Source organism: Glandiceps talaboti, chromosome 5, assembly GCF_964340395.1.
Source record: "Glandiceps talaboti chromosome 5, keGlaTala1.1, whole genome shotgun sequence".
In the NCBI taxonomy this organism is placed as follows: Eukaryota; Metazoa; Hemichordata; class Enteropneusta; family Spengelidae; genus Glandiceps; species Glandiceps talaboti.
The window spans coordinates 18,472,262-18,494,216 of record NC_135553.1 but is presented as its reverse complement, the minus strand read 5'-3'; the positions used below and the strand labels follow the sequence as shown (position 1 = coordinate 18,494,216).

The following is a 21,955-nucleotide window of genomic DNA, read 5'->3' as shown; positions in this document are numbered from 1 at the left end:
AAAGACATCTGTGAAGAAAGTAGAATACCAAGATCTTTGATACTATGAACACGAACAAGGGGACTATCAGCAATACTGTAATTGTATGTAATCAGGTTTTTTTTGTTACTAAATGTGATTACATTACACTTCCCCACATTGAGCTTCAATTTCCATGTATTACACCATTTGTAGACATTATTAATGTCTGTTTGAAGAGAAATACAATCATCTTGTGTTCTAACTATGCGATATATTTTGGCATCGTCAGCATACATTGAGCACAATGATGACCCATGACTGTTGACAATGTCTGGCATATCATTGACGAACAGAATAAACAAAAGTGGCCCAATCAGGGAGCCTTGAGGCACACCTGAAGTGACGTCACAAGGTGATGACATGTGACCATTTATAACTACACGTTGTGTTCTATTTTGGAGGTAAGATGAAAGCCAGGACATAACATTGCCAGAGAAACCATATGCGCTCAGTTTGTGTGACAGTAAAGTATGTGATACAGTGTCAAAAGCTTTACTAAAGTCTGTATAAATGCTATCTACCTGTAATTTGTTATCAATAGCATCTGTAATAAAGTCAATATAATTTACTAAATTGGTTTGAGTGGATCTACCTTTCATAAAACCATGTTGGGATTCTGAAATATGTTCCCGAATATGGGGGAAAAGGTGGGCATACACTAATCTCTCAAAAACTTTAGATACTAATGGTAGGAGAGATATTGGACGGTAGTTAACTACCTTTGACTTTTCACCGGATTTAAAAACTGGCGTGACATTTGCGACTTTAAATGCTGTGGGAAATATATATATATATATATATATATATATATATATATATATATATATATATATATATATATATATATATATATATATATATATATATATATATATATATATATATATATATATATATATATATATATATATATATATATGATGTCATATCCTGTATCTATAAAAGAACTGGGAACCCAGGTCAATCGGACAGTTACAGTCGCGTGACCTACGCACTGTTGTCAATCAGTCGACTCTAACTACACCGCCATCTGCTGGTTTCTGAAGATTGTGAAAGATTGGGGAACATGGAGCCTAACGCTGGCCGTCGTACCTTAGTCACGAAGCTGAAAGTTGAACGTTGCAATATCGGTGATTCTTCAAGCAAACGGCCAGCTGGGAGAAAGGTAAGCAATTGTATGAGAAGTGTGGTATTTGTACGTACATGCACGTAGCCTACTTGTAATGACTAGATGACAGCAAATTCAGTGCACTTCCTTGTTGGTAGAGTTTACCTCGCTTATATAAATTATATTATAATTATAAGCTACTGTAGCTCATCTCGTTGTTTTCTTTGTCCATACAGGAATTGTTGGAAGTCACGACCAAAGTTGACGGGGAAGGAAAATCAACGTCACCAGCAGAAGAAGGTAGCTTGGTCTCTTTCTATTGTTGCATCAACCCTTTCAGTTCATTTAATATATTCAATGTTTATGAAATACCTGTGTGTTACGCAGGTGTAAGAGTAATTTTGGCTGGATGTTACTATAGTGGTATGAGGTATAAACAAGGTATGAACCATGGCATTATACATATTACGTTTACATACACTTGACAATACACGAGACAGTCTATGCATATATGATTATCGCAACAACAAAAACACCTTTGAAAACTAATTCGTTCACCTAGCCTACGGGTACGCCGGGTACGGGTGATGGATGAGTTCAGACCATTTCAATTCACTGTTCACTTTCTGGTAATAGAAAGCATGAATATATTCATGAATTTACGGTTTACTTTTTTACTTTTTCATTATTATCATGGTTGTATTAATGTATACATGTACATGTAAAAATGGAACTATTATCATTCCCATTACACTGTATTACTACGTTAACGGTACTTTTTCACGTACCGTTACCATGGTTACTGTGGTGTCGGTGTCTCTTTACTTCCCTTTATATCGCCAGTCACGATGTCCAACATATATGTGGTCTCCAAAGTTGTATATCAAATGTGTAACTCCACGATTTGGAAATTACATGACGGTTTTAAACAAATTTGGCATACTTGTACTAATAGAAGATCTTAGAATAGATTAAATGACACCTGAAAACTGGTGTAAAATAACATATAGGACTCAACTAAAAATAGTAAATCGTCACATTTGAGTTCTACAATGAGTTTTATTTACTGTAAAATGATAGATTGCCACTTGACCCTACCAAAAATCGTAACATTCAGCCAGATATTGACAAAAAATTAGAAAACAAAGTGAATGCCATTAATATTAAGAATAATGTCATGGTAACTAGTGTATTTTAACTAAATATTCCACATTCATAGATTATTGCTGGGAGAGGGGGGGGTTGTGGTTCTGTCAGAGCTGTCAATGGGGGCATTTGGGAGGATATTGTAAATCACAGATAAGGAATTCTTCCTTGTCTGCTTGTAAATAGAGTAGTTAAATCACAATACTATAATATCATCCTGAATATTTCAATTTGTCTGTGTGGGGTGGGGTGGGTTGGGTTGTCACTTTATAGAAAAAGGAAATGGGAAGTCAATTTTGAGGGCACATTTCAAGTTTGACTCTCCCCCCACCCACCCACCCACCCCTCTAGAAGTACTGAAACCACCCATAGTTCAAAAATGTGATATGTGTTTTTGTTTTACCGAACACTAACAGTGTATCTCCAGCTGTATGAGCGTCGTCTATGGGGGAAGACTAGAGTGCCAAGTTATTCCATCACATTGACGCAAGACAACTTTTGTGGTATTGATGTGTGTAAAAGGACTTTGGCACTTCTGTACAAGACTGGAGCTGAGAAAATAGAGTGTTTGGTTCTTAAGAGTAGCTCTAGATCTGGGGTTTCTATGAATGAGTTGAAAAACACACTCCTGGAATGCTTACTTGCAGCTGGTAAGTAATCGTCAAAGTTTGATAGCAAACTATCAACTGAAATTGATAAGGGTGACAATCTTTTTTTTCTTTATCGTTACTTTTTCATAGCAGCTATGGGTCGGACGGTAGATTAAAAAAATCATCTTCAGGTTTCACTGTCGCTCCTTTTCCTCCTCTCTATCTTCTTTTTATTGAATTCTTGGTAACAAACCCTTTCCCAGCTTCTCTACACTATTGGCATGTTCTGAGGTCCCCTACTTGAATAACTTCCGTCATGAAAGAAATGCTCTGTTTGAGTACAAACGTCATCATCGCCGCCGCCGCCACTACTACAGATGACGTAAACAGTCCTGACACCTACTCATTCTTGCCAGAGAGGGAGCCATTCCACAAAATATTATGGGTGGGCGAAAATAATTTTGTTCCCCAAAAAATAAAATAAAAATAAAAAACAGGGTCATTGTATTTCCATAACATTATGACATTGATGATCAAGCCTTTGAAAAAAGTAGCAACAAGTTTGGTTATATTTTGATACTGAAAAATGCTTCTTATGATTCCCAAGTTTTTTTCTCCATTGTTTTCATGAACTGCTACTTGCAGAAAGCCACCCTTCAATATATCAATACATCTGAGTGTATAGTTTGGTTAGACTGGCTGATTTCTGACCCACCTCAGCGTGGTTCACCCTGACCTGTGTACAGTCTGACCTGTGTAGTTTTGACAGCTGATCCAAGCCAACATGGTTGACCTTTGACCCCTGATCCCTAACTTTCTTAACTTTTTTTTTCACAGAACAAATCTATGAACATATTGAGATGTGTCCGCATGGAAAGTCCAACCTGTATATACTGAGGAAGAGGGTGATAGTGTGTTCACTGATGGAGAAGCCCGATGTCTACCCTATATGTCGATGGGATCATTCGACAGAATCACTCAAATATTCCTACTACCAAGGTGGTGCTGACAACGTCAATGTTTTCAAAGTATCCAGAGAACAGAAAGCATTGATCAAAACTATGACTCTTATACAGTCAGAAAAAATCCACACAACTTTCCAGAAGTTCTTATCTGAAGTGCTTGTAACAACGCAACCCAAGGATTCAGTGAGGAGTGATCCAGGTTCCTTGGTTCAAAAACTTTCTCTAATTTCTAAAGATGTCGATATTGGAGAGAGAAAAATAAAAGACAATGGTGAGATCAGTAATCCAGAACCAGAAAAGATTGCAACTGAACCACAAGACCAAAGCTGTTGTTGTGATGCGTGTGTTCGATGTTCAGGAATACCTTCTGGCATGACTTTGAATAATAAGAACTATGTCAATACACGTGAATATGAAAACATGAAAGTATTGAATCATGAAATAGCGTTTTCACCACCAAAAATTCCACCGAGACCAGTACCAGAAAAAACATATAAAAGGGTGAGTACTGAGCACTTCTAATTTTGATTTTTTAGAAACTGGGAAATACATATTTTTTTTTTTAATTTCTCACTCCCTCTTTATTTTAATATCTAATCAGAAATATTACAGGCTTTGGGACATCTATCCATAATCAACTGTTATATTTACAGTGTTTCAAAGCAAAGTATGAACAATGAAGTACTACAATATAAAGACACATGACTGAACTTGGCCTAATGTATTGATGTAGAGTCAGCTATAGTAATCTCAACATTGCCTACACAGTGACAAAGTTGACTTTGATAATGACCTTGAATGACACGCAGTATTCATTGTTGCAAATAAACCCCATCTATCGGATGATACTATCACTGGTAGGTTTACAGGGTTTTGATGGTTGTCTATCCATAACAAACTGTTACATTTATTTCCTACAGGATTATCCACTGAACCAGTTAACGGATACACAGGTTTTGATGCTCAAAGTGGCTGAACGACAGGAAAATTATAAAGACTCTCTTACGTTTGAAGAATTACATGACGTGAGTAGACTGCTATCACTACGATGCCCCCTAGGAAAGGACTGGCGTCGACTGGTAGAGTTTCCTCAACTTGGTCTCAAGTTTATCGACGACATAGAGAACATTGCTGCTAAGACAGACATACTCCCAGGTTACTTGGTACTGTCACTCTGGTTCCAGCTAAGACCAAGGGAATGTACGAGACAAAAACTGAAGGAAGTGTTAATAGACATGGGGAGACATGATATTGTGACAAGAGTATTTAATGATGACAAATTTAAGAGAGGTGACGATGGAGAAGACGAGTTGGGGGATACCTGGGAATTGTATTTGTAATTGACATATCTTAAAGAACAACTGACCCAGTACAAAGTTTCCTATACAACATATAAGGAGCAAACATAACACCCTATGTTTCTATTTCTTTCATTTGTAAATTATACTGATAATGTACATGTGTGCAAGAGAGAGAGAGAGAGAGAGAGAGAGAGAGAGAGAGAGAGAGAGAGAGAGAGAGAGAGAGAGAGAGAGAGAGAGAGAGAGAGAGAGAGAGAGAGATAGAGAGAGAGAGAGAGAGAGAGAAAGAAAAGAAAGGAAAGCAAGTCATTTGAAACTAGATTGCAAAAAAGGTAACTTTATCGCTGTCGAGTATTTGTCATTGGACATTGGTTTCTGCATGACTGTATAAAACAGAGAGTGAACAGTAATCTGCAACACGCTGTATATACCAGTGAGTACTTACATTGATGGATGTGATACTACACATATTTGAACTGCAGTGTAACACTAACAAGTTATCGCATACCTGGATGCAAGTGAGCATTCTAGATAATCACATGACCATGTTACATTTTTTAAATAAAATTTGCCTTTTCAGATTTACTCACGATTTACTTACTTAAGTATTTCTTATACATGATGTATGTAATTATATTTGTGGAAAGAGAACATATCTTTCAAGTTATTGTAACATTTTCAGAGTCACAAGCAATGTAATAGTAATGACGTACTATATACATGACTACCCTACAGGAAGATGGTACATTTAGTGTACATATGTAGTTCTCAGTTTAACGTTAGCAGTACAATATGGTAACTTTATCTCTATCACTTTATACATTTCTGAATGTAAAATACACTTTGTATAGTTTTACAGAATAGTGTAAACCGCACACACACACACACACACACACACACACACACACACACACACACACACACACACACACACACAGGAATAGGAGTTTGTGATGTACACAGATACATGTATTGTCAGATGTCTTGTAAAATTGTCCACAGCATCAGCATTCAATCAAATTGCAGGTAGACTACCAACGAGTAGACTCGAGTACATTTACACTTAGTCACTAGTTATTGAGGCTTGTACAGCTACCAATGTATAGGCTTGAGCACAACAATCAGAAATCCAACAACTGGAAAAAAAGAGAGAAACAAACGAATTCATGTTTAATCATATCTTATACAATGAAGTTTCTTTTAATTCAAAGAAATTTTATGATTATTTAAAAAAAAATATATAGTTATTTTCTGCATACCTGATGACAAGACATGTGCTGTTGTGGTAAAGATACGACAATCATCACAACATGCTGTGTGGTTTATAACATGACAGACAAAAGCAAACTCTGAATAAAGCAGAGCAAACTGAGCTAACAGTAGACTGTACATCCGAGTAATGTTTGAGAGAGAACAAGACCTAATATTTCAATTAGCACAATTCATATCAAATTTCTGCCATTTGTGTTTCAAGTTTTAATATGCATGTTGGGTGCTTATTTTCTTTTCTCTTGATTGGAATAGAGGAATTCATTATCCAACTAATGTAACTGAACATTTCAAGTAAATGTAGAAAGCAGGTGACTTGATTATGATGAATAAAGCAAAATGGAGCTGTTAGATGGATGGTTGTATTCAATCTTACCAATTGTGGTAGAACTTTTTCGTAGTGTTGTACATCTACAACATCAGAGGAAGCTGCTTTGGCTTGCACTTTGGCCCTGGCTACACTCTCTATAAAATAACAAAATATCAAACCAATGTAATCTGACATAAGACGTCAGTATTTTAATAGCATCACTGACCCCATCCACAAATTGTTGGGAGGATGTTTAGCTGTTCTTGTGTGCCCTCCCACTGGTGATGAAGGATATCTGCTCTCCCCCCCCCCCACACTTTACCACTCCCCACTAGGAAAACGTGTGTGCTATCTAATATATATATAACAACATCGGCAACAATTCATTTTGACGTACACAATGTATGCTCCCCCCTCAACAATTCCATGTTTTCCCCTCCCAATGTATCAAACTCAGGACCCCCCCCCCTGCAATTCTTTCTTGTTTGCTCCCCAATAGCAGTGAGTTTATACGTCTGAAATTAAATGTGTCCACTGAAAAAATGAATGGTTTGTTCAGTAGTGTATAGTTTGATCTATACCATATTTACAACTACATATATTACTCATATGGATGAGGAAGTGCCATTTATCTTGGATTTATAATTCATATAACACATTTATCACGACTTCCTACTTCATTCTTTGTTTGTAACTCAATAAATTGCTGAAGATTAATAAATGTGTTAAAGTTTGTTATTGTACGTACAATAACACACATTTTACACATTAAATATTCTTTAAATAGCTTTTTGCATGAGTTACAAACACGTCAATTTTTTCAGGCCATGATAAAATTGTTTTAGAAATTACAAATCCAAAATAAATACCCAATCCTCATCCATATGGCCACTTTAACGCAATGTTATGTCAAGAATAAAGTTTACTAACTTACCTGCAACAAACACTTTGAGGTATTCTGTAGCAAGGATCAAAGCATCATTGTTGACTGGCAATAAAAAAAAACTAAATTATGTAGTATATGACAACTTATTTTGTTCATTCACGATACAAAGATTACATACAGCTGATATAAAATGGACTAGTGGGGTGGTTTGTTTTTGTTACTACAGCACATTTCAACAAGTTTCAGTGTGTCAGACCTCATCACAGTGTTCTAAACTCAGAATACTGGATCATCCAAACTGGCAAGTATCTCACTGGGGCCGGGGAGACATTCTCATTATGTGTAAGTAAGGACTGGATGGAATTATTTCACATGTCACATAATTTTCAATGTTTTCAAAGCAGAGAAAAAAAGACTTACTTCTTGTTTTTTCATCTTTAAAACTGTTCTGCAGAAGTTTGTGGATTGTTTCCTGTGAATGTGATGAAGGAACATAATGTACAAAAGTAAATATATCATGGCCAATGGGGGCGCTATCCAAAGATCTACACAAAAATAGATCTAAATTTTGCCTGTGGTGCCCTCGTTATTTCTCACCCATACATAATACAATGTGCACTACCTCTCCGTGCTAGTCCTGCTTACGGACGAGATAAGTTTGGATTCGAGTGACAATTCGAGTCCCAACTCCGCGCCGTCTGAAAGTCATCTAGTCTGCAAAGCTCAAAGTCACTATTGTAGTATTTGGCTAGGGATTTACAGATATGACATTACGGATGAAAAATTATAACATTTCACGGTTTGTTTGTAGCAGTCTCTATCAATCTAGTAGGCGTATAGTGAAATTCCTTGTGGACCACTCTTGTTACGGAGGTAAGTTAGATCGCGAGACTTACTGTTTTGAAAGTGGCGCTGATATCATCGACGTCCGCCATCCTTGTTTGTTTGCAAACAAGGTCAATGTTTCCTCCAACTAATTAGACCGTCCTCTTACAGTGAAAATAATATTACATCTCATTCAACGATACAACTTTTAGCATTACGTATTACCTAAAATATACATATCAATATTTATTATGTATCCAATTTCTCAACTTGTAAATGACGTTTTTCGAAGAACTGTAAATATTGGAGTGTTGCATTGCTATAACGTCTTCACCCCATCTGTCATAAATGGAATATTCTAAATGGTGCGACTCCAGACCCCTTAACTTTGTGGACTTTTTACTACACTAGTTGTATTTACAACACGAGCTGAATAACATACAATTTCACACCTCAGAAAACCGTGTATAATTTTTAAATCATTGGGAATTATTCGAAAATCGGCCATCTTTCCCGAAATTGTCTTCGCAAAACAATTATTTTTCATCTTGAAGAAATCCTATCGCAAACTAACTGACAGCTGAGATGGCGTCCAAGAGAGAAGGTGTGTCGAGTTCGTCTGAAACTGTCGAGGGAAAGAAGAAAAAGATCGTTCGAGTATGGGTTGATGGATGGTAAGTTTTTGCTTTCTGTTCCAGTTTGCATGTGTAAATGTTGCAGTGCCACTTGTTGGACGAGTGAATGCATCGAGACCAACACGTTTAGTGTGTAGATCCGCCCTGATCGAATTTCATGTTCGTTACTACATGAATGCATTCATGAGTCATCTGTTGCACTGTTGTATTTGCATATGTGCAACTCGCTCACTCTCTCACCGAGTGTGCAACTGCAAATCATATACGGGTAACGAGCTTGATGTTAATAGCCATTTTACACTAAGTATGTTATGTATCTGTGTTTTAAAGTTGCCACGTTGTACTTTGGACGTTTCACCCGAAGGTTTTTACCCGTTTTGACCTTTAAATGAGACCAAAGGTCAAAGACTACCCTTATGATCAATGACCAGTATAAGAATGATCAGAGCACAATACCAGGCAGATAACAATACAGCTAACAATTGATTGTTATCGTTATTACGACGCGTAAATACAGACTTTGTACGCGTCGTAGTGATTCACCTTTGAGATATACCATAGGTCTATGGATATACACACAAAAATACAGACACGGTGTACTCCAATACAGATTAAAAGTAAAAGTAGAATTTTCATAAACTTTGGTTATGACTGTGGGGAATAATTTCATGATTTTACATATTAAGTTATGTGCAATCACCGCAGAGTACCAAGTTGAACATTGATTCTCAAACCACTATTCTTTTAGTGGTCAGAGATTGACAATAACAGTGCTCTTCATACATTGTAAAGGCCATATCTGCATATAAATATGGATGATGCTTGAAATATGCAAGATGACTTTGACCATGGAAGTATAACACACCTGTATAATATACTTTCATGCTTTGACCTTGGTGTAATTATTACTCCAAGCTTTGACGAAAGACAAGTAAGAAACTCGTCTGTACTTTGACCATGTAACATGCTCACAGACGTCATAGATTGCCTATGAAACTGACATTTGAGGGACTGTAATTATAAAAATGTTGGCTTGATACACATTGGACGTGTTGAGACATTGACCTAGGATTGGAAATTTGTCAAGGTGGTACTAGACACGCCCTTGAAAATTAGCCATGTCATGGACAGGCATAAGGACAATGTAGGCATTCTTCCTTATACATACATGTATAATGATTATTCCTCAGTTCAACAGTGTATTACCGACCATTTGTCATTTTAATGTGACAACAGAATGCATTGACTTTTCACATTCACAAAACATTTTACATAATGAGTAAGTGTAACTGATACTAGTTTTTTTATAGCACAATAAAACAATTGTTATCCAGTAGTACACTAATGGTGATGATTGTGATTGACTTTGCCCCATTTTCAACTCACAAAGCAATTTACAGATCTTTGCAATATGGTTTACATGCACAGGTATTTTAAATATAAAAGATGTTTCAATACTAAGACGTAAAAAAACACTGTGCATCCATTATACCGACTTTTCAGTTTTGGTTTAATATCCCTCCATTGGTTTGGTAGGAAAATCAGACCTTTTACAGATACTGCAAAATATATAAAAAAAAACAGTCAGCCCAGAAATCTGATGCACTGAAATTGGGGCAAGTTGACACTGGGGCGAGTTGAAAATTGGATGAGTTGAAATTGGGACGAAATGATCCAGCACCAATTGTGATCATGGAGGTGATTAGGTCTCCCCTTATACCTCCATGTTGTGATTAACACTTGCTGAAACTGATGAGTAATGATCATCATCAAACTAGATGAGTGTGATTATTTCATCAGCATCACATTTTATGAGAGACCACCTATTCACTTACAAGTGTAAATTGTCATCTTATTAACTTTTATACTTTTAATAATACTGTAAGCCCAAAGTTACTGCAAAGTGTAAAGGCAACTATTTTACAAAAAAAAGAAAGAAAGAAAAGAAGACTACGTAAAGGGCCAATTTTGGATTACGATTAAACTCTGAGTGAGAAACGCAATTCTTTGGCAGAACTTAGAATGGTAAAAAAGTCCAGTTCCCCTTAGGATGGAAATTTAGGTGTGAAAAAAAAGTTGTCCAGCAGAGCTATAGTAAACGTAATTTATAATATATAGAAAAAGTTGGTCCTGAACAAGAATTATCCTATTAAACTGTATGGTTTCACTGTTAAACTGATAAGATAATACTAATGTGAGAACCTGGGATTGAACCATGGGCCTTTAAGCCTATTGACTATAGATTAAGCACACAAGAGTAAAACATATGAAGAGAACAAAATACTGAAATCACAAAACTTACAACTTCTGCTGTTTTCTCACTTGATATTAATATTTTGTATAATTTCACAGCTATGATATGGTACACTTTGGTCATGCCAATTCACTGCGTCAGGCCAAGGCTATGGGTGATTATCTGATGGTTGGAGTACACAGTGATGGTAAGTATGGAAGTGCTAGTATATCCATTATGATACAGCCACAGTGTTTTTGTTACGAGCTGTAAAATCTACCTAAGAACTCCTGTTGTTTTACTTGGGTTCCCCACCAAAATTATTAGGAAACTATTCTAGTTTACCATATTCCCCCCTTTCTATATCTGGGGATTCCCCCGAACTTAGCAAAAAGTCTGTGATACCTGCATGAATAAAAAAAATATCTGAACGAAACAAAGAATTGAAGACAAAACTATGAAGAAGTGTAGAAAAATACAGAAGTGATGAATTTATGATGTTTATTTCACCAGCTGAAGTAACTCGCCACAAAGGACCACCAGTTATGGAGGAATCTGAGAGATACAAGATGGTGAGGGCAATCAAATGGGTTGATGAAGTCATTGAAGATGCTCCTTATATCACAACACTTGAAACGTTAGATAAATATGAGTGTGACTTCTGTGCTCACGGCGGTAAGTATCTCTATTCTGCACATCACAACAATGGTGTTTTTTCGTGTTGCATGCTCAAAATGACAAAGTCACTACAGTGAGACACGCATGATTATTTCTTGCAAAGTGGAGTAAATATAATGCAGTGTTCTCCGCAGAGGGTTTTAGCGTATCGGGCCCGATATCCTTTAATTTTCGCCGATACGCTATCAGTTGTCCCGATACGCTATCAGATTGAATAGGGTTCGGTAAATATTGTTCATCTGTCAATCGGTCAGCTGACGCCTTTGTTGTTTCACAACGTTTGTATTGATCCTTCACACATAAGCAGCAAGTAAAACTAAAGAGTGTCTAATTAATTCAAACGACTATTCAACCCTCTACCATTACCAGACAGATTTCATTGAAGATTGCAGTCAGTATTGTTTTCGATAGGAATAAAATGCGTAAACCCGCTAATGGTGATTCACACTGCGGTACAACAGCTTTCGGTAAAACAAAGGCAAAACCGGCCCATCCGTAACGTTGGTTCGACCGTAGAAGCATGTCGGAACTAACAGATTTTGACAACTATAAAATCAAACGATGCCGTGCCATTTTGCTATAAAGTATAAAAGTTCGACAAACGTAAACGCATGAAGTTGACATTCAGTGTCTAGTTAATTTTCTATGAGTGACAGTAATAACACCGAGTATGTCTCAACCAAAGACTCAGCATGTGTATTCTTCAATGTCGTGAAAAGAGTTGAACAGACTAATGTACCTTTCGATAAAGTGGCAAGGTTATCTCCGATTATCAGTTTCATGTTCAATTTTACCCTGAAAACACGTTTTGTTAGTAGTTTGACATTGTAGACTGATACATCGTACGACTACGATGAAAGCATGGATTTTCCAATATGGCGGCCATGACGTCACAAACTATCGCGAGTTTTTGAAGTCCTCCATAGGGAAGTATAGTAAGTCTCGTGTATCACGAGATTTCGGACTAACACGATGTCTGCCGGTAGCTGTACACAAACTTTTCGTGTTTCGAAAGTCTAATTTATCTGCGGACATTAAGATTTAAATAATTTCAGCTTTCCTAACAATAATAATCAATAACACTGCTTTATGAGTTTCTTATTGGTGCTAATATTTTGAAGTAATAAATTGGCCTTCAACTTTCCTTTAGCCACATGTACATGTACTACTTGTTTATTATGATGTACTTTGATTTTTCGGGAATGTATAATTATATGTAAATTGATGCTAATGTATGCTAATTAGCCGATATCCTATCAACAAAACCTGGGGAGAACACTGTAATGACAAATGTAGTGTAGGGACACTTGAACTCCTTCAAATAATTCAGTGGTTATCTGCAACTTTGGAAATACACCATAAAGGGGACACTTTTCTATCTATGATGAATGATGATGAATGACGAGTGGATATGTGAATGATTGGATGAATGGGTGGACAGTGTAAAAAAAAAATAAATGTCGATGTACCTAGTTTTTTTGTAGCACTACTGTCTGCTGAGTTACTCAATGTATTACCAGTGCTCAGCATTGTCATACTGTTAGTGTACTGCAACTGGTGGGCTAATGTTACCACTGACAGTTCACTGCCACTGGTGGTACACTAACATAATGCTGAAAAGTCTACACTACGTACCAGTGGCAGAGTCATGCAGTGGTACTTTTGTGGTGTTCAATGCTAGTATACTGTTACTGGAGAACACAACATAATGCTAATCATGTACGTCAATCACTGTGTTACTCTGCAAGGGAAATTTGCATGTGAGATGTGCTTTCCTTTTGCTTAACTGTTCAATATTTATGTTAATTTCAGATGATATTACGTGTGATGAGAATGGACTAGACACTTACAGGATTGTCAAGGGGGCTGGTAGATACAAGTAGGTATTAATTCATACTAGCACTTGACTTGACTTGACATTTGTAAACAGTCTCAGTGTTGTTAGGGTGGTAAGTAGGTAAAGTCTCAATTGCAGGATACATATATATTTATTAGCCTTTAGGAATGATGATGATGGTGGTGGTGACAGTAGCAGTGGTGGTGTGTACGCTTGTGAAAGTGCAACAGAAAACACTGCAGGCACGAGCGCAAATTCCCCTGAGTACCCACACTGGAACTCACGGATTCTGGTTATATTATATATGTTTATCCAAAACAGCAAAGTTCCGTAAAAATGATATTTTGCAAAGACTCGCTTTCAAGTTTCATGTACAATGAACAATCGTACTCTCATTTGCATATCATTTGCATGCAACTATGCAATAACGTTGGCGGTATTGCACCATGGTGCAAATAATCTTTGGTACATATCATGTATTAATATCCTGTTATTTTTCTTTTACAGAGAATTTCCTAGAACTGCTGGTGTTTCTACAACAGATCTTGTTGGAAGGTAAGTTTGATTGTTTTGTTTTTTTAAAGAAATAAAATACAGTAACTTTTTTGGTATTACATGATATAAACTTTTCCTATACCTGTACAGAATTAACATTGCATATAAAGTGTTCTGCCCAGGATAAATTACAAGTATGGAAGCTAATTTGCATATTAATTTACATATAAAATAACATGGTAATTTGCATATTGGTTTGCATAATGATCAGCATATAATATGCATGTCTTCAAAACTGGAACAAACTCTGACAAAGGTTTGACACATAAACACATGTACATTGAGGATCTGCCATTTCTCTTCATGTGAAAGTATTATTATGATTTTGTCATTCAATGGTTACTATAAAGCTTAGGGATGGTAGGACACTTTTGAAGCACGGTAGAAACCTGCCAAACATGGAGGCCTAGATGGCAAGGACGGTGTTTGCACCATACTTTCCTTATAGTGCATGGGGAGAACAGTGCCATAATTAACACCATTATCAAGGTCTTTAGTAGACAGATCAAATCTTTTCAAATTTACCATTCCAAGGTGACTAAATTTTACTGTACGATTTGATTCTTGGAATCATGAACAATGTGGTTTTTTTCCATCACTATAGAATGCTTCTGATGACCAAGACTCATCATAAACGTGGAGATGATGGCAATGGATTACAAAGTGAAGTTGGAAAATTTCAGAAAGGAGCAGTAGGTCAAATATTCAAGTTTCTGAGTTGTGATTTTAAGTGCATCACACACATATTTCATACAAAACACGTCATCAAACCTTTACCTTCTATCACCTTCTATTTTTATTTATGTAAAGCGATAAATTGGTAAGTTTAGACAGAACTGTTCTCAAGATGAAAGCTAGTCGGGAGTTTTCCTAACTATTAGTTGAAGTTATTTCTTGTACCATGACCAACATTTGACAAAGCCTGTCCACCTGAACAGGCAAAACATTTATCGTAAGTAACACAAACCCTTGGTCGTGGTACAAAAATGTATTATTTCTATGTTTTACTGACCTCATGAACGTCTTTAAGGACTTTTTAGTTGAGTTTTGTAGAGACAATGTAGTTTTCGTTTCTGTTGTTAAACTGTAGGAGGAAAAAAAATGATGTAAGCAAGTTATGAATAGCTATCTCAAAAACAGCTGACTCAAATGAAATAGATACATATTTGGTACACATTCTTTTAGCCTATTTCTAAAACATGAGTATTAATTACTGTAAAATTAAATTTTGTCACTACTAGAAAATTTTGTGATTTTGCAGTCTTCAGCTAATTCTTATAAAGATTAATTTTGAAATTTCACTAAATAACCAGACTGGTACAGTGTTCATGTACGAAAATATATTTTCACCACTACAAATGTTTGCATTCTTGTTTTCTAGCGAAAATAAATCTTAAGCGAAAATTTCCACATTTTCAGTATGAATCTCATACATATGGATTAGTGTAATCAAGTTGATCTTATCCTACATTGACTAAATTAATTCAGGATCAACAGGAAATAACTGAAGAGTTCTATTTTTTTAATTATCTTTCACTATTGACAGGAAGCTGAGGGTACCAAAAAGAGTCCCTATACTGGCGTTTCCCAATTTCTCCCCACCACACAAAAAATTATCCAGTTTTCTGAGGGCAGAGCACCACAACCAGGAGAAAAGATTGTATATGTTGCCGGAGCTTTTGATCTTTTCCGTATCCTTGGAAAGTCTCCAATTCTGTGATATAGTACTCTGGTAATTGAACTTTTCGTTTGCTAAGATAGACACAAACTAAAATTGTTGTCCCAACAAATTGATACAACAGTGATAAACTATTGAATGGACGTTGTCCATTACAGTCTCAGTAGGGAGGCATCACAGAGTTTTATTGACAGCATTTCATGAACTTGCAGTGTACTGTTTTAGTACTTCCAATGTTTACACTGTCTACCACAAGAACAATATATTCGGTTTGTGCCTATCTTATTAAACTGAAGGCTCAATCATCAGAGTCAGTGTACAAGTAATTGGTAATAGATACCTCAGGTACATATCAAGTAGTGAAGGAGTTATAGCCTGACTTAATCTGATTAAAATCTGATGTGGTGATCTTGGCGCAATTTCCTTACTTACCTTTGTTTCCTACGTGTATTGTTGTTTGTTCTTGTTTGTTCCTTGAGTGAGCGCCTTGCATTGCGATTTCATAAATTTTGGACTGATCAAAGTCATGAATATGTTCAATCGAGAAAATTTTCAGCATCAGAAATTATCCAGTCATGCATATTCTGATTACCTATCATTACAGACACTTTGATAGTAGTCATACAAATATAGCCAAGGTAAATTCTCGTGTACACATAGGGAACACTTGTAAGGTAGTCTTTGGATGGTTCACTAGAATTTACCAAGTTTTCTTAACTCGTCATAAGATGTTGGATATGTAGACTTCCTTGAGAAAGTGAGTAAGCTTGGAGAGTATGTTATTGTCGGACTTCACACAGATCAGGTAAGTGACTGTAGATATACGATACTTTGACAGAACCCCATCACTTCAGAGTACCAGTGTAGAAGACGCATGGTGTTTGCACCAGTGCTTGTCTAAGTTGTGATGATTGTACTTGCATGAACATAACAAGTGAAGGTGTGAGAGAAAACACCACAAGTCCCTATACCCTGAGTTCCCACACTGACACATACATGTCATGGGGTTCTGTTGCCATAGTTACATAGTTTATCCAAAACAGGAAATTTCAATTATGCATTCCCATTTGTATTCATTCAACAATTGCCTGTTCATTTGCATTATATATAATGCACCAGTGTTTTCAGTATTGCACAGCAATGCAAACATCCATGCTTAACAATGCATAAATCACCTGTACAATACAAGTGATCACTGGCATGGTACAATGCAATTACTTACTTATACAATGCAAATATTTACTTGTACAATGCAAGTAAAGTAGATTTATGGCAATCATTGATATCTTGAAAACTGATTTTCTGTGGGAAGGGAGATTGGAGACATGAACATAGAGACATATTCTTGCAATGTGCATAAAATGTTATTACTGCCTGAAAGGTGGAATCCTTTGATTTACATCATGCTATGATAATTACATCTTGGCAAACTGGTATTGCTAGTTTTAGGACATGTTTGCCGCCCCCCCTACACCTTCATCAAACTTGTGTAAGAGGTGTTAATTAGTTGATGCATAGACAGTGGAGGGGATGTGTATCTGTTCGTACAGTTTTACAAGTTTTTAAATAAAGTTTGCTTTCTTGTTTTGTATCTGTGTCTACGTTAGGTTGTCAACAGATACAAGGGAAGAAATTATCCCATTATGAATCTACATGAGAGAGTTCTGAGTGTCTTAGCCTGTAGGGTAAGTATAGATGTATGAATCTAGATGAGAGAGTTCTGAGTGTCCTAGCCTGTAGGGTAAGTATATGGGCTTTTCAGTTGAAAAGAATGGCTTTAAAACAGACATAAAAAGTCCTTAGCACTGACTCTTTTTCTGTTATTTGTGAATGAGATAATAGTGAAGAACTAATGAAATGAACTCATAGACTGCTTTGATTTTAGTTGGGATTATTGAATTATTTAAAAAGAGAATTGATAAATTTTATTAAAGGTGGAATTATGGCTACTGTAACCACAACAAGTGGTTGTATGTCAACATCATTTGCAGTAATCTTCATTTTAATCTGTTTTTTTCCTTTCTCTCCATTCTTAGTATGTTGCGGAAGTAGTAATTGGTGCACCTTATAAAGTAGATGTTGGTTTATTAGATCATTTCAAAGTAGATACAGTTGCCCATGGTACAACTCCAATAATGGCTGATGTAGATGGCTCAGATCCATACCAAGTAAGTACTATTAATTTGTATTATATAATAACATACTAGTCTAGAGGCTATCTATGGCTTTCAAGATCTCTCTTCTCTCTGTCTAGCTCCAGTGTTCTCCCGATTATACAGGCGGCCATGCTTTTATAGGTTTCTACCGTGCTTCAAAAGTGTTCTACCGTCCTTGAGCTTTAGTAATCTTTGACAAAATCATCATACTTTCACATGAAGAGAAATGAGTGATCACCAATGTCAATGTGTGTATGTGTTGAAATAAACATGTCAGAATTTGTTCCACCGTTGGAAACATGCATATTATATGCTGATCACTATGCAAATCAATATGCAAATTACCATGTCAGTTATATGTAAATTAATATGCAAATTACCATGTCATTTATATGTAAATTAATATGCCACCATTCTTGCAATCTATCTTGGGGAAAACACTGCTGCTCAATGAGAAATCATGAACCAAAAGTTGTTCATGCAAATGAGTAAACCTCCAACTTTTATAATGATGTAAACAGTATATAAGTAGCATCTTTAGATGACAAATATACCATATTTGGACATTACATAACTGTACCCAATAAACGCTAACTTATCATTGGACAGAATTCAGTGATTGATTAACAAAGACATGTACATATTAATGACTGTTTAGCTGGCTTCATTTGAATTTGATATTTTATCTCAGGACTGAGTTGATAATTAAAGAAGTCAATACATTGTTATTTTACACCTGATATGAACATTCTTTAAGTGAATGGGGAAAGTTATCTGTTATGTGTTGTACATTGCCCTATTTCAATGTCAAAGTTTAGCACAACATTTATTATTTGATCTAAAGCTGAAAGTGACTCAGGCATTCATATGTGGTGGTAATTACTACACTTGATGTCCATTTTAACAAATTTGTTGATAGAAATGGAAATGTTTTCCTAATGAAGTGAGTGATAGACATCTTTAAAAGTTGTGTTTATTTCTCTACTAGGAACCAAAGAAAAGAGGTATTTTTAAAGTTGTAAGAAGTGATAATGTCCTGACAACTGCTAAGATAGTTGAACGGATTATCAAGCACAGGTAAGTGCACATATATCAATAGATAAGATAAGATAAGATAAGATAAGATAAGATAAGATAAGATAATAAGATATAACTTTATCACAAACATACAGAAAATTGACAATTCTATTTGGGTATATAAGTGAAGACAGTGAAATAGGCTAATGATATAAGCACAGGCACTTGAATTAATCTGTATGATTTTTAAAAAAAGCATAGTAAATAAGAGAAGGTACGAAGGTACGGCGAGCCACGTTCCTGATTTGAACTGCTGACCCCGATTATAATCGGATGTAGCGTACACGTTGCAATATCTTTTCGGTTCTTATGTTTACTGTTGATTGTTCTATTATGAACACTCGTTACATACATCTGACACAATACCATAGGTTTTGCCGAACCCAATCTCGTATGTACGAGTAGCCAACCAGAATCCGTCTTACAATATAACACTCAATGTTCGAAATTGAAAGAAAGAGAACCACCAAACAATAACGATAACATCGTTGTCTGCACTCTGTGCTTGTGCTCTCTTCAAACAGAGCACTCTAAAGTACTGTACCCGTATGTTTCAGCACATTACGCGTTTTCATTGGTTGAGTGAATTCACTCAGCACTCGCGTGTGGCTCTGGAAAACGTATGGTATTGTGTCAGATGTATGTAAGGAGCGCTCACAAAAAGAAGAAATGACAGTGAACGTAACAGCCCAAAAGAAATTTCAACGTGTACACTACATCAGATTTTAATTAGATTAACATGATCCTCATTATTACATTGTAAGTGTGTAATCAATCTGTAAAAGTGTTAACATTGCAAAGCAAGTACAGTGAATTTCACAACACTGTTCAGCTTTTCTGTGTTTGATACAACCATGCAGAAACCAATAAGAAACTGGACATGCTACAGACACTAGCAAGATTGAATGAGTACAGTTTCTTGCTACATGTTGTCTAAGTAAAATGAACTACACTTGCCACCATACAGAACTAAACATAATTACTGTTATCATATACCCAGTATTGATTTCAATGCAATTTAATGGCAAGCACGCGCATTGAACCCAGGCAATAATTTTCCATATCACGACCCCGGCACACTTTGCCCAAATATGACAAGTTGTGTGCTCATCAATATACATTTGCTCAGTGATTTGGCTTTGTTAATTTGATGTTTCTGTGAATAAAATAATATTTCAGTGTCAATTTATGTGATTATGTGATTCAAATGATGTTCCGTACATGGGGTATATGGTAAAACCTTCATGGCCCGGCTATGGGTTTTGCAGACCTTGGTAGTATAGCTTACAGGCCCTCCTAAAGTTGGGCCCTTCCACCATACAACCTCAGTCTGCAAAACCCATATCCGGGCCGTAAAAAGATTATTATTGCACTATCATTCATTTTAATCAGCTGGCAACATTGTATACAAATTAACTTCATTAGCAGAGCAAATACTAGGGCTGATTGATTGGAAGTGTTATCTTACACTTACCGTAATACAAACAATGTAAATGATTGGAACCTTAATAGAATTACTAGTACTCTAAATCTGGACATTTTCACTAAAGACTTATTTTCGCTAATTTCGCTGGAAAACAAAAATGCAAAAATGAGTAGTGACTACAATACCTCTTTTGTACATGAACACAATGTACTAGTCTGGTAATTAGTAAAAATTAGTCTTTTGTAAAATCGCAAAATTTTGTAGTTACTAGTGAAAATATCTAGGTTTACAGTATTTTAATACTTACATATTGAAAGTGTATGTCTATTTACAATATTATGACAAGAATGTGAGACATTTGCACTCTACATTTTTTATTTTGAATATATTTTTGGATGGATTTGTATTTTAATTTTTTTTTGTGTCCATGTTATATTTTTCAGGTTGGAATATGAAGAAAGAAACAAAAAGAAGGAAGCTAAAGAACTGAGGGTCATAGAAGCAATGGAAAGACGTCGTTCTCAATCTGTTGAAGAGCAATAATCATTGTTTGATATGGACAGGAAAATGATGTTGGTTTGGGACAGATTGGCTATTCACAGGCAGCCATGGTGTGATGTACAGGGATCTCTCTCTCTCTCTCTACATCAAACTGGCCACAATGGAATTTAGCCAGAATCAAAGATGAACTTATTGAGTTGCTCTCAAAATTCACAGATATTGGGAAGTAATGTCTTCCTGTCTTTTTTAATGTAATTGAATAACTACCCAGGATCCTTTTAAAAATAATTTGTGACACAATCACTCAACCAAAATTTTCTGATTCAGTCTAAAATTCCATGCAATTTATAATGAGTGGGGGGGTTTGGTATTTTTTCATTGGTCAATTAATATGGTTACTAAGCCAACAAAGGTCAAAATTATATACCAGTTTTCTTTATACCAGTACTTGCAGATGTATTTTTATTTGATTTTACTGTTTACACTTATCAACATATGCAAAGTATACATGTGTGTGTATGTATGTATGTATGTATGTATGCATGCATGCATGCATGCATGCATGTATGTATGTATGTATGTATGTATGTATGTATGTATGTATGTATGCATGCACGCATGTATGTATGTATGTATGTATGTATGTATGTATGTATGTATGTATGTGTGTGTGTGTGTATGTATGTATGTACTTACATATGTATGTACGTACGTACGTACGTACGTACATACATACATACGTACGTACCCATATATGT

The 21,955-nt window shown here is 35.9% G+C and overlaps 3 protein-coding genes across 3 annotated transcripts; 2 read left to right on the top strand and 1 right to left on the bottom strand.

Moving 5' to 3' along the window:
• Positions 1–1,017: 1,017 nt before the first annotated feature.
• LOC144435738 (uncharacterized) lies at positions 1,018–5,307 on the top strand. The gene is made up of 5 exons (XM_078124348.1): positions 1,018–1,186; positions 1,366–1,429; positions 2,692–2,925; positions 3,703–4,331; positions 4,751–5,307. The coding sequence occupies exons 1-5, from the start codon at positions 1,088–1,090 to the stop codon at positions 5,168–5,170; spliced, it is 1,446 nt and encodes a 481-aa protein (XP_077980474.1). The 5' UTR covers positions 1,018–1,087; the 3' UTR covers positions 5,171–5,307.
• Positions 5,308–6,078: 771 nt separating this feature from the next.
• LOC144435890 (centromere protein X-like) lies at positions 6,079–8,531 on the bottom strand. Its single transcript, XM_078124531.1, has 5 exons — positions 8,493–8,531; positions 8,017–8,068; positions 7,645–7,698; positions 6,777–6,865; positions 6,079–6,267 (listed from the first exon to the last, which is right to left on the bottom strand). Exons 1-5 carry the CDS (start codon positions 8,529–8,531, stop codon positions 6,253–6,255), a joined length of 249 nt encoding a protein of 82 aa, XP_077980657.1. The 3' UTR covers positions 6,079–6,252.
• Positions 8,532–8,866: 335 nt separating this feature from the next.
• Positions 8,867–21,675, top strand: LOC144435051 (ethanolamine-phosphate cytidylyltransferase-like). Its single transcript, XM_078123592.1, has 12 exons — positions 8,867–9,095; positions 11,409–11,497; positions 11,803–11,964; positions 13,780–13,846; positions 14,312–14,359; positions 14,964–15,051; positions 15,906–16,050; positions 16,766–16,842; positions 17,645–17,722; positions 18,074–18,205; positions 19,182–19,270; positions 21,140–21,675. The coding sequence occupies exons 1-12, from the start codon at positions 9,007–9,009 to the stop codon at positions 21,237–21,239; spliced, it is 1,164 nt and encodes a 387-aa protein (XP_077979718.1). The 5' UTR covers positions 8,867–9,006; the 3' UTR covers positions 21,240–21,675.
• The last annotated feature ends 280 nt before the right edge of the window (positions 21,676–21,955 follow it).